Source organism: Tyto alba, unplaced genomic scaffold (genome assembly GCF_018691265.1).
Source record: "Tyto alba isolate M040663 unplaced genomic scaffold, T.alba_DEE_v4.0 Super-Scaffold_32, whole genome shotgun sequence".
NCBI classification, from domain to species: domain Eukaryota; kingdom Metazoa; phylum Chordata; class Aves; order Strigiformes; family Tytonidae; genus Tyto; species Tyto alba.
This window is the reverse complement of record NW_024881307.1, coordinates 8,163,926-8,176,464: the sequence shown is the minus strand read 5'-3', so window position 1 is coordinate 8,176,464 and position 12,539 is coordinate 8,163,926. Positions and strand designations below refer to the sequence as shown.

Sequence of the window (12,539 nt, the reverse complement as noted above, 5' to 3'; positions counted from 1 at the left end):
CTGAGGCAGTTCAGACTATCACGGAGAGAGCGAGTGAGCTCCCCAAAGCATCAGTCCTTCCTTTAATGTTTCCAACTGCAAGAAGATGGGTTACAAAGAACCAGGGGAAGTAACCTTTCCTCCTCCCAAGGAAAATGCAAAGCTAGGTGCTCATTACTGCCATTTCTCTAACATGGGGCAACTGCAGAGGCTGTGCAGCCTTCTCAGGAAAGTGTTTTATTCTGGTCCACAGCATTCACAAGCTGAAATTTGATTCAGCTCTCCCCTGGGCTCATGCCCATGAATCCCCCTCTCTTGAAGCTTTATCCCCACACAGCTCCACGCCTACGCTACCTCCATACCTGAGCCTCTGCTGCCAAGCCCCCATAAGATCTAAAACACCCCCTTTCTCCCAGTCCTGAGCAGTAACTCAGAGGAGGAAGGGCTCTGCAGAAAGCCACTCCATCACACGAATGGCAAGAGTACAAGGGCCGCTCAGGAGCTGGTGTGCAGTGGGGTGCTGAGCACATCCCACAGACCCCCACCCGCACACGGCTGCAGCCCCCCCCCCGCTCGCTTGCTCCACGCCGGTCCCGTGGGCCCACTGCAGCAGGCACGGCTTGCCCCTTTGCTGCTGGGACCCAAAGAGCCACGAGGAGGGGGGCAGCCCCGGAGCATCACGGCATGGGGGCTCCAGCCAGGGCCCAGTGCAGAGCCCGGGGGTGGGCAGAGCTCTCGCTGCTGCCTGGGGCTCAGCGGCTTCCTTTCCAGCCTGTCCAAAAGAGCCATCTCCACGTGGAGAACTACCAAAACGTTTATTGAGAAGAGTGCGGGGTAGGCAGGCTCCCCAGGACCCCTCCCTGCCGCTGACCACCCGCCTGGGGAGAGGAGCGCAGCCTCGGCCCGGGGCAGCCAGCCTCTGCTCACCCGCTGGGTGCTCACACTGCCAAGGGGGGCATCTCCCGCAGCTCCTCGTGTGCCTCAAAGCATCCGCAGGGAGACGCGGGCGCTGGGTTCCTTGGGGGGGTTGTGAGGGGAGGCGAGGCTGGCTACGCCCCCGCTGCGTGCTCGGCAGGCGGAGGGAGGAGGAGGCAATCCAGCACGGTCACTGAACCGCAGGCTGCGAGATCCGGGGGCTGGCTCACGTGGCAGAGGGGCTGCTCTGCATCATGCTCCACCGCGGCCTTTGGCTGCCGCTCGCTTCTGTCACACCTCCCGCAGCCACCCCCGGAGAGCAGGCCTGCCCCCCCGCCGCTGCCAAAATCCTCACCACTGCCGGCGGGGAGCACCCAGACCGCCTGCACACAGTCCTGGCAGCGAGTGCTTGCTCAGACCAGGTCTGCGGCACAGAAAAGTAAACAAATGGGTATTGCTCTCACTGGGAGGATCGTCATTTACAACATGCTTCCTAAACCTATCTGCAAACATGAGAGCAACTCTTGCTCCTCCCGGAGGGTGGAATAACTGCACCTCGGGGCTCCCCTTCGCTCAGCCCTCCCTGGAGAAAACAGGGAGCGTGGCCTCGCAGGCGTGGGCAGCTGCTGCCCGCCGGGGCAGCGTGCGAAGGAGAGCACTCCCTCGCCATGGGCACCCCACGGCTTTCCTGCTCCTCGCTTCCATCCGCAACCTCCACCGGCTCGCGGGGCGGCCCTAGCAGCCCCTCACCCGCCGCAGTCCTGCCAGGAAGCACTCGCGACACCCCGTCCGGACACGTCTATTTACATGAGAGGAACCACAGACACGGGGCGAGGAGGCACTGCCCGCCGGCACGGCCCGCTGCCGGCACAGGCTGCTGCCCCCCGCGCGCTGCCGGCCGGGGCTGGCTGGGTGCTTCGCCCACCCGCCACCAGGCCACCTCCCTTGCACGGGGCGAGGGCAGGGTCACGCTGCAGGCGCCGTGTTTTTCAGAGGCTGGGGGCTCCCTGGCCGCACGGACAGTCCAGAGGTAGGTGGGGGGATCTGCTGGTAGCGTCATGCCCTGGCAGCAGCCAAGGGCAGGGGCCTGTGCCGGCCGGAGAGGCACAGCCCAGGCAAGTGTCCATCCCGGTCTTAGTCGTTCTCGCTCTGCAAGGGAGAGAGGGGAGAGCAAGGGTGAGGTGCCAGGGGCTGGGCAGGGGGGCTACAGCCCCTCTCCATGCACTCAGGGCCACCTGGTGGGTCGCCCTGCCCAAGCACGGCCCTGCCATGCCGCCTCACCTCCATTTTGCTGTATATCCAGCCGAGGAGCTTTGTCACACGTGTGTACACACCGGGTTTATTCTTCTGGCCACATCCTGTCCCCCAACTCGTCACCCCGGCCACGTACCAGCGGCCGTTGTCCTCGCAGACCAGGGGCCCTCCGCTGTCGCCCTGGCACGGAGGGGCAGAGCAGTGAGAAGAGACGGGAGATGTAACCCAGCCAGGGGACACCAGCGTGCAGGAAAAGTGGGCAGTCCTGCCGGTCCCGCAGCACCTTGCCTGGGGGGACCGTGTGCCCCTGGCTCACCTGGCACGCATCCTTCCCTCCCTGCAGGTACCCGGCGCACATCATCCGTGGGGTCAGGTAGCCCTCGTACACCTTGTCGCTGTTGCAGATCTTGTAGTCAATCAGCTTCACCTCCGCCTCCCGCAGCTTCGGGGACGTGTTATCTGCAAGTCAGGAGGAGCCGTGGGGCAGGGTGGGCCTCGGCCCCCCCCCGCCCCCCAGACCCCTCCGCAGCACCAGGCCTTTCTGCAGCAGGGAGGGAGGAAGCTGGTATTTCTTGCAGACCTTATTTCTGCAGAGCCGCACAGCAGGGAGGGCAACTGCCGCGCATCTGCCCTGCGGGAACGGCCCTCGAACTCCACAGCAGAGCCGCGCTCACAGGTCGGGCTGCGGCACACGGGAGCTGCCTGCGGGGAGCCGGCGTCCTCCCTCACCTTCATTCTCCCTCGTCTTCCCAAAGCCGGTGATGAAGCAGGACCTGCCGGTCTGGAATCGCTGGTCGTACATGGGGAGGCAGGCAGGGCGAACCTGAGCTGGAGGGAGACATGATGAAAAGCAGGCGAGGAGAGAGGGATGAGTCACCCAGGAGCGAAATGGCCACCGTAGTCACCAGCCCTGCGGCTAGGGAGGAGCGCGGTGCGCAGGGAACCTCCTGCTCTGCGCCCACCCGGGCAGGGTCTGTGCCGGCCCCCGCTGCTGCGTGCGTGCCGGGCCCTGCCAGGGGATGTTGGGCCAGTTCCCGACCACGGCACGGGCGGGGAGAGCGGTGTGGCCGCAGCAGAGCGGGATGCTCCAGCCGGCAGCAGCCCCGCGCAGCCCAGGGGATGCTCTGAGCAGACCCACGCTGCCTCTTGCTCCTGCCCACCCCCAGGATCTCTCTGACCCCCGACACCAGCCCCAGCCAAGCCCAGCCCTGCGGCACGGCGAGCTGAGGCCTCACCCGAGAGCGTCAGCGGCCTGGAGAGCTTCATGAGAGCGATGTCGTAGTCATCGTGATCGTCGCTGTAGTTGGAGTTGATGATGACCTGGGAGACGGGGATGCCCTCTGCGTGCTGCTTCAGGTCCGAGACCCCGCCGTACACCTTCCAGTCGTCGAGGATCTTCATGCTATTCCTGGGCGGGGAGAGGCGGGGGCAGCAGGGGTGAGGTGCAGGGCGCAGGGATGGGATGGGTGCCAGCGCGGGCGCTGCCGGCCGGGGCTGGACGGCAGCACTGCGGGCAGCTGCCTGCAGCAGCACTCACATGAAGAAGCAGTGGGCTGCGGTGAGGACCCACTGCGCGTCGATGATGGTGCCGCCGCAGATGTGGATCGGCCCATACTGCACGCTGACTTGCCAGGGCCATTTGCTCACAGAGGTTTCCTTTCCTCCGATGATCCGGCCAGAAATTCTCTGCCCACAGGCTAGAGGGGAGAGCGGGGCTGAGAGCAGGGCTCAGAGAAGGCAAGCTTGGAGGGGGACACGCACAACATCCCCACCACCCGCAGGCACCAGCGGTGCTCCGTACATTCGCAGGAGCAGCAGAGGCCACGGGAATGCAATCTTTGTAGTTTTTATTACCCAGAAAGTTTCCTGGAAAACGCCCTATTTGCCCAACGCTGTGCAAAGAGAGGAGGAAAGCGCTCCCAAGCATGTGTGTGGCCTTGCCCACCCTCGGCCCCATGTCCTGCCAGCCAGGCCCCTTACTTGTGCACCGGAGGGAGACGTACTTTCCCGTGAGACACTGTGAGCTGCAGGAGAGAAGAGGGAGACGCGGCCTCAGCCCTGGCCCTGCGGCACCGGGGCAGGGGCAGGAGGTGACGCTGCCTGGTACCTGTTGAGGCTCTGCTGGATGGTCTCTCGCTCGTCGGTCACGGCGAGGCTCTTGCCCGAGATGCGCAGGGGAACGTATTCGGTCTGTGATGCACTGGGTGGGGAGAGGAGAGAGGCAGTGAGGCACTGCCTGCCTGGTCCCTGCCTTCTCGCTAAACCCGGGGGGATGGACTGAAATGCCCAGAGCAGTGCCGGACACACAGCCTTCCAGCGGAAAAGCACGATGCTGGGGGAAAGAGCACAGTGGGCTGTGCACCCGGCCAGAGCTGCGCCCGGGGGGCTGGCAGGGGCCCAGCGCCTGAACAGCACAACCCATCCTCAGGGAATTACTTCTGAAATCCCAGCTGCCGGCAGGTCTTTCTGGAAAAGGAGTCGTCCCAGGCGCTGCTGCACACCGGCAGCCACTGGTTCTCGGTGCTGGAGTAGACGTGGAGCAAGGACTCGTCGGACGCGAAGCGCACTGCAGGGGCGGAGCAGGGGGGTCAGGGGCACCCCGCACCTCGGGGGGTCCCCTCGCTCCCACCGCCCCGGCTCCTGGTGCCTCACCGCAGCCCAGCTCGTCACTCCTCTGGGAGCAGTCGACGATGCCGTCGCAGCGCACGGGGCTGTCCTTGCAGCTCTCGGCAGGCTCCTTGTACACGATGCCGGTCTGCGACCGCCAGAACATAACTGGAAGCCAGAGAATGCCGTGGTGAGGCCGGGGCTCGCGGTGGGTGAGGGTGCTGCGACCCAGCCGGCCGGGAGGCTGGAGGAGGGGTCTGCCATGCACAGGGGTTGTCCCAAACACCAGGCATGAGCTTGGGCACCAGGCTGCCATTCGAGCCAAGACTGAAGAGCTGCAGGATGCAGGGCTGCAGGAGCACTGGCCAGCTTCAAGCATCCCCCCCCGTGCTGCTCAGCTGCTGCAAGCCTCTCTCACTTACCCTACCTCTAGCTTGCTCCTGCAGAAAGATGCATTCAGCCTGACGAATGCTTCGAGCCCACCAGCTACAGCAGCTGGATGTCACGAGGGTTAGAGCGATTCCGCCAGCGTCTGTGCCTGTCCCACCTACAGTCTGCACTTTCTTTGATGGTTCCTGCCTACTAACCCCGCGCCTCAGGGAGGGCAGGCGTGGGCGCTGCTGGGGGTGCCCCGCCGCCCACCAAAGCAAGGCCAGGAGAAGGAAAGCACGGCGCAGCCCCCTGCCCTGTCAGACGCCGCAGGCAGCCCAAGCAGCAGATCTCTTTTCCCCAGCAATCCTGCTCCTGCCTGCCTGCCGGATCTCAGGAACACTCAGGCAGTGGGAAGAACACGTCTCTGCCTGCTCCTCTGGGGAACTCCCCAGCACAGGTCTCCCCAGCCTCTGCTGACCCCCAGCCCCTCTGAGGTGTTCCCACCCCCCAAGGATCCCCGAGCCACCCCAGGCTGGGACCCCACTCACACAGCAGGATGAGGGCGATGAGCAGCACGATGAGGATGGAGATGCAGAAGATGAGCGCAAGCCGTCGCTGGCTCATGCAGGGAGCTCTGAACATGGAGGATCCTGGCAGCAGGGTGGAGGCAGGGTTAGGGGGGGCAGCTGCCCCCCCCAGGTGCCCGGACCCCGCTGCCAACCAGCAATGTGCCCGGAACTCCCTGGCTCCCCAGAGGACCCAGGAGATGTGGGACAGCAGGGCCACGCACACCCCGCACCGCTCCATGGTGTCCCCCCATCCTGCCACGGTCACTGTCCGCGCCTTTGCCCCCGGCACCCCTCACACCCCCAGGGAAACACCAGCCTGTGGCCGAGGCTTGTGCCAGCTGTGGGCCCAGGCACCCATTCCCTGCCCCCCTCCATCCCTCCCCACCCCAGGTGGGACCAGGGCCAGGGCAGCCGGCAGCCACCCTCGGCACCATCCTCTTACGTGTGCTCTCACAGGTCGTGCAGGCGGCCGGGGCTGGGCTGCACTCGGGGCTGTAAGGCTTGAAGCTAATGCCGAGGACGCTTTCTCGAGGCTTCAGAGGTCGGGCACTGAAGATGCTGCTGACGGGGGAGGCATGGAGGCTGGGCGGGACACTGCTGGACGATGCCGTGGCCTGCGAGCAGAGGGGACCGTTACTGGCAGTGACCGTTGAGCACTGGAGAGTCCCCACAGCTGCCGCCCCAGCAGTGAGAAGGCAAAGGCGATGCAGAGCCGAGCTCCCCGACACGGTCAGCCACTGCCACTGGTGACTATTCCCTCCGCAGTACCATGAACCACCTGGAAAGTTATTGCTGCGGTGCCTCTCTCTGCTCCATGAAGCCTGAGCTGTACCCCATCCGGGATGGCTGAAAACCTCTATGTCACAGAGCTGTTCCCCCTTAGATGGCTGCTGGCGGAATTTCCCAAACTGATCGCTTTGATCAGAGCAATCAGCCGAGTATTTGGCAACGGGTCAGTCACACTGTGGCCCAGTTCCGCGGGGCTAGTGCCCCAATTTATGCATCTATCCTTAATTAGCCATTTGAAAAATACAGTGCAATTTCCAGCTGTTATTTAGTAATACTTAATAATCAGTGTTTTCCAAGCCCTGAAACGTCCTGCACCCTGGAATGCTGTTCTGCAGTTGTGTCACTCCTGATCCATGAATTTGCCAAAGAATATGTATTTGTTTCCTTTCCTCAAGATATACTCTTGCTAGTGCTCTATCCGCTTCAGTCAGCAACAGAAACAAAAACCTCCTGTTTTTCTTGGGAGAGGACCTGTGTTCAAAGCCCACAATCAATGCTGTTTCCTCTGCCATTTGTAAAATCTCAGCTACGTCTATGGCAATAAGAAATGCCCGTGTGCCTTACACAAACTGCCAGGGCATGGCCAGCCGGCCCCTGGCCCTGACAGCCCAGCGGGGGCTTGGGTCTCCGCACTGCTCCCAGCGCCACACAGCCACAACCGACCGCGCTGGCACTGGGCTCTCCAAGGGAAATTTGGACTAGGTCTGTCCCTACGGACAACGTCGCTGCTGTCCCAAAGAAGGGGCACCCAAGGGAGAAGCGGGGCCGCAATCCTTGGGCAGCAGTGTGACCAGCTCGGCACCTAGACCCCAGCCCACCTCCCAGGGGACCGCTTACCGGCCAGAGGTGGGCTCAGACGCACCCCTCTGGAAGCCTGGCTCCGACTGTTGGCCCTGCAGCTGCTGGAGACGGCATTTCCCCCTAGCCAGAAAACATCCCTTTCCCTGCCAAGGCGGCGAGCGGCACCTGGGCTGGCCACGGCTCTGGAACGGGCAGAGAGCGCAGGCACCTTCTGCAGAGCCAGAGCCGCCACCGCCGCGCTGCCCCCTTCCAGCTGGATTTTCTCTGCCGTTGTGTTTCCTGCTGAGAATCGAGGGCTCTAATGAGCACGTCGGGAGCCTGCTCAGGCTCGTGCCTTGTAAATACGGCTGTGCCCTTTCCTGCAATGCGGTGGTGTAACTTCCTGGGCATTAATCCCATGAGTCACGCACCCTGGCGTGGCCACGCGCGCTCCCGCACAGGGTCTGCCCCAGCGCCCAGCTGAAGGTCGGGGGGGGGGGACGTGCCACCACTGGCCTCGTGCCTTAGTAACCGTGCCGCAGAGCCGGCAGGCACAGCACCCCGGGCTCCCGGGCCACCCGCCCTGTCCACCCGCAGGGTGCGCAGGGCCACCCCCCGGCACAAACCTCCTCCTGCTGCCCGCAGGGCCCTCGGCACCGCTAACGTCTCCCGGCCATCGAGAGCCACCTCCTCGCTCCGTCAGGGGACAGGGACGGAGCGAGCAGCATCACCCACCCCCTCCCCGCCAGGCAGCGATGACAAGCCTGAATTTGCTCAGCCTGCAGCCAAAGGCTGGTTTTCCCTACACCTGAATTTCACAGCAGCCCCGTGGCAAGCCCCGGAGAGCCGTGCTGCGGTCTTGCCTTCTCATGGGCTCTCCTAAAGGTGCCGGGGAGCCGGGAGAGCCCCTCGGTGTGCTCCGGGGGGCTGGGCTGGCACAGCAGCTGGGGGGGCTGGAGAGTGCCCCGGCAGTGTCCTCCCTTAAGGAGCCTGAGCAGTCGTGCCGATGGGAGCCAAGCTCTTGCAGCCAGCATTGCACACCCGCACCTGAAACGGCCCTGGGTACCCTCAGTGCCCGTTGCTAGAAAGCGTAGATCAGCAGGAGAGCCAGCGCTGCAGCAGGTCCCGCGCCACTGCTTTGCAGAAACAAGGCAACAGGCAGATGCCAACAACCCTTCCTACAAAAAGGATTTCTCCTGCCTATGTGTAAATGAGGTTTTTGTTAATACCCAGGCAGTATCATTTACATTGACATTTGTATGTTATCTCCACATGTCTGATATTTCACATGCCTCATCCTGCAGCAACCCTGAGGTTATCAGATCAGCAGAATTACAAAGCTGTTAAGGACAAACCTCTCCATCATACTAGAAAACACAATGCAGCTTCACTAGTAAGCCAGTGATGCTGATTGCCAAAGCATTTCCCACTCCAGTGCGCGAACATTTCAAATTAATCCGCAAGTACACTATAGGTTTAAATTACTCTCATTATTCCTTCATAGGGAACACATGACCTTTCTTACACTCCTGTGTACTATTAGCTGCTTATTTCCTTAAAAGTCTGAAGTCCAAGTATCTTTTGTTTTAAGGTCTGGTGCAGAAGCAAACAAAAGTTTTACCACGGGCTGCTGGTAACCAGCATAACTGGTTGCTGCTGTAGAGTCACTGGAGCAGAGAACAAACAGCAGCAGCCTCACAAAGATATTTCTGTTAAGGAGTGTGCATTACCCCAGCAAGCGAGCTGCAAGTTCTGCCCACAAAACCTTTACTCATCCTTTGCTGGCTTTTGAGTAAAAGTCAGACCCGGAGCCATACCTATCTCACACACGCGGCTGCGGTTTGAGCCCTTTTTCTGACATCCTCGCTGCAAACGTTCCACCAGCCACAAGAGCGTTAAGCGCTGCTGTGGGCTGGCAGCTGAAAGTCAGGCGGGGGGGGGGGGGAAGCAGAGCCAGCTCCTTTCTGTGACAGGGCTGACTTTGGGACAGTCGGGGGGGAGGGATACTGGGGACACACAGGGGACCCCTGGCCAGCCCTGCTCACCCTGTGCCTGGCCCAGGCTGCCTGGGGGACCAGTGGCTGGTGCCTGTCTGCAACACAAGCCCTTTGCTAAACGTGTCGTGAGCGTAAACACCTCCTCACTCCTTCTCTGCTCTGCTCCGAGGCTTTGAGCTGAGCTGGACAAAGCACCAAAGGCACTGATGGCAGCACCAGAGAAGCCCGTCCCCTTTGTATCGTGAGCTGCCACGTGCACTGACCTCCAGCTCAAGTCCCTGCCACGGAGGGAAGGCTCCCCAATCCATGTCAGCAGAGGGCAATCGCCAGGGGAGAGGCAGGCCGGGCTCAGGATCCACGCGAGACGGGGAGGGATGGCAGGGAAAGCAGCCAGCAGTCACCCGCAGTTTCAGAGTGGGAGGGAGAGCAGAAGCCAGGCAACACCTGAGGTGTTGCAACCAGACCCAGGGCCCAGCTGCATCTCAGAGGAGCAGAAGGGCACAGCAGCTACCCAAAATTTGGAGCATCGAGAGAGGAGGGCTGCAGCCTGGCTTAAATAAACTGGAAGGAGCTGCCATAATTTGGTGATCATCTTTCTCAGCTGAGTTCGTCAGCCCGCCCCTCACCATTGCTCTCTGCTGCTCACAGCTGCTTGGGGCAGGAAACCAGCTCCTTCACCTGGTGGTGGAGCGCTGATTGTCCGGGGCAGATTAGCTCAGCAAGCACACAACAACGACATTGTCCTCGTGCTCACCTGCGACAAAACCCTCCCGAGCCTGGGAAAGGGCCCGTTCCCTCTCAGTGACACCCGTCCCGCTCGGGAGCCGCAGCTGAGCGGTGCCTCGGCGGTGCGCTCCTGGGAGGGGGCAGACCCCCAGTCCCAGGGACAAACCGGGCAGGAGCTGCGGGAGGACGCTGCTGAGCCCCAGATGCTGTAAAGGGGAACGCACAGGGAAGTGAAATCCCGAAGCGCACAAGGACCATTTTGCAAGCACAGATGAGGAGCCGTGTCGATTGAGTCAGCCCCATCTGGCCAGGGACAGGTTGCCCTATGCCAGTGTGAGCAGCCCTTCAGGCAGAGATCAGAAAATGTTCCAGGGGGTGAGTAATCGCCGCTCACCCCATTCCACAGATGGGCTAACTGAGGCACAGAAAGCTGAAGCGACTCTCCTGCAGTTGCAGAACCGAGGGTGGCACCTAGGACTCCTAATCGCCCATTAATCCAAGCGACAAAGCCACGGTGGCCCACTGGGGATGCCCAATATTGGGTAATTGTCTCCATACGTGGGGACAATTCCGGCCCCGCTCTCACCAAGGCGCAGTGCTGCTGCCCGCTTTCGGGGCCACCCAGAGCCAGGATGCTGGGGGCGAGCTGCCCTTCCCTCGGACCCAGCCAGGATCTGGCACAAGCCTCTGAGGCACCCACATGCCAAGGGGCAGGAACAGGGTGGCTTTCACAGCTGGCCCTGCCTCCCCTCGAGCACCAGCACCCCATCACTGCCGGCTTTGCTCTCCGGATGTCGCTGGCACAGCCGGCAGTGTTCGGCGCAGTAATTACCCGCTGCCTCGCCCGGGCGGGCCGAGCCCAGTGCCCAGCCGGGGATGGATGTTTTCCTCATGACAGGATGCTCGGCAAGGCCCCACGGCTGGGACCGAGCAGGCCCCGGCCAACCCAGCCCGAAAAGAGCCAGGGGAAAACTGCCAAGAGAGCAGCGAGGGAGAGCAGCGGGGGCCAAGGCTGCCAACGTGCTGCCGCTGCTACCGACGTGCTGGCAGGTGCCAGCGGGCTCGGGAACGTGCGGCTCCCGTGGTGCCAAGCAGCACCAGCTCTCACCAGCAGCACCAGCCCCCACCCCCACCAGCCGGTCCCCCCGGTTTGCAAATCCACTGCAGTGTGGAAAAGCAGCAGTGCCAGGGGCCCTGACGCCTCAGCTGGCACGGGGCTGGCACCGGGGATGCTGGCGGCAGCCCTCCTCCCGCCGTGTGCCGAGGGGGTGCCGGAGGAAGCAGCCCCGAGGGCAGCTCGCCCCGGGTCCTCCTCCCCGCCGGCAGCAACAGGCTGCTGCAAAGGCAACACCCCGGAGAGCAGGAGGGAGAAACTGGGCCCTCCACCAAACCCCGAGAAAAGCGGGTCCATATGGCCACCCCCGCCGGGTGAGAGCTAGGGGAGCTGCCCGTGCCTTACCAGAGAGGTTTTCCCGTCCATCGGCCGCTGCAGGGCTGGGCTGGGATCACAGCTCCGGCACGGCCATCCTTCGCTGCACAGCACGGTGCAGAGCGAAGTCAGGTCCTCGGGGACGGGGCAGAATCTGTTTGGCGAGCGGGCTCGTACGTCAGTGCCAGCGCCGGGCGCGGAGGGAAACCAGTCCGACCTGCCGCCCGGCTCCACTGCTGCCTGTTTCCCAACTGCTCCAGGCACAGCGTGCAAAATATCTGCCTCCGCTGCCGGTCGCCCCAGCCAGGCGCTGGGGAACGCTGGGCAAGGGCAGCAGGAGCCTCGGCTGCGGCCAGAGGTCTGGGAGTCCAGGAGCGGGGCGAGGTCTGGCCCTGGGGGCGAGCGGTGTCCCCGGCACCGGGGTGTCCTCACCGCTCTCCTGCCTGCCCGCCCGCCCGCCCAAGGGCCCCCTTCTCCTCGCTGTGCCCGCTCGCACCGCTCCTGCCCCGGCCGAGGGCGGTGGGTGCCAGCTGAGCATGGGAGAGGAGGGGATGGGCAGCCGTGCCTGATCCCAGCAAAAACCCTCTCATGCACCCCAGGTGATCCAGAAGTCCATAATGCTGTTTCAAGGCAAATGAAATGCCATTTCCCTCTAGTTTCTCTAGAAGCCTTTTCACTCCTTGGCTAATGGAGCGATGCTTTTGCACTGTGCAAGGAGAAAGCAGCAGTCTCCCGCTTCCTCTGTGGGCATGAGCTAGGGGATGCTTTGCTTAACCCAGAACTCACATTTGGGAGAAACAGGTTAAAATATCCAGATTAAAAGGAAAAAGGCCCCGCGCCATTGTGTGCTTTCTGCTGTCCGGACCCCAGACCCACGACCCTCAGTTCTACACACCCTGCTCACCCAGCCCGCAGCTGCAGGAGGCTGGTGGGAGCCTGTGCCCGTGCCCACGTCCCGCACCGGCTGGGACAACCCCGCGCTCTCTGCTCCGCGCTGCACCGCAGAGAGGCAGGATGGTTTCCCAGAGATGCAGCCGGTGCTTTGTGTAGCCCAGGCTGCTCCCAGCTCTGGCCAGGGTGTGGATGAGCAGCCTCTGGGATAAGAGGCCATTGTGAGAAATG

At 62.7% G+C, this 12,539-nt stretch overlaps 1 protein-coding gene across 2 annotated transcripts; it reads right to left on the bottom strand.

Annotated features, from left to right (window-relative positions):
- Nucleotides 1–775: 775 nt before the first annotated feature.
- Nucleotides 776–11,567, bottom strand: TMPRSS13 (transmembrane serine protease 13). Of its 2 annotated transcripts, XM_042800503.1 has the most exons (13): nucleotides 11,448–11,567; nucleotides 6,139–6,310; nucleotides 5,676–5,777; nucleotides 4,801–4,923; nucleotides 4,585–4,714; nucleotides 4,256–4,348; nucleotides 4,129–4,172; nucleotides 3,686–3,845; nucleotides 3,384–3,556; nucleotides 2,878–2,976; nucleotides 2,465–2,607; nucleotides 2,176–2,328; nucleotides 776–2,043 (listed from the first exon to the last, which is right to left on the bottom strand). In XM_042800503.1, exons 1-13 carry the CDS (start codon nucleotides 11,466–11,468, stop codon nucleotides 2,029–2,031), a joined length of 1,428 nt encoding a protein of 475 aa, XP_042656437.1. In that variant the 5' UTR covers nucleotides 11,469–11,567; the 3' UTR covers nucleotides 776–2,028. The 2 variants fall into 2 exon arrangements, with proteins under 2 accessions (XP_042656437.1, XP_042656438.1); XM_042800504.1 differs by lacking the exon at nucleotides 11,448–11,567 and having other exon boundaries at nucleotides 6,151–6,243.
- Between the last annotated feature and the right edge of the window lie 972 nt (nucleotides 11,568–12,539).

Coding starts and splice junctions, on each gene's coding strand:
- TMPRSS13 (XM_042800503.1), bottom strand. CDS start 11,468: ATGGACGGGAAAACCTCTCTG. Junction 5,778..6,138: donor CACGACCTGTGAGAGCACAC/GTAAGAGGATGG, acceptor CCCTGCTGCCAG/GATCCTCCATGTTCAGAGCT. Junction 3,557..3,685: donor GCAGCCCACTGCTTCTTCAT/GTGAGTGCTGCT, acceptor CTCCCCGCCCAG/GAATAGCATGAAGATCCTCG.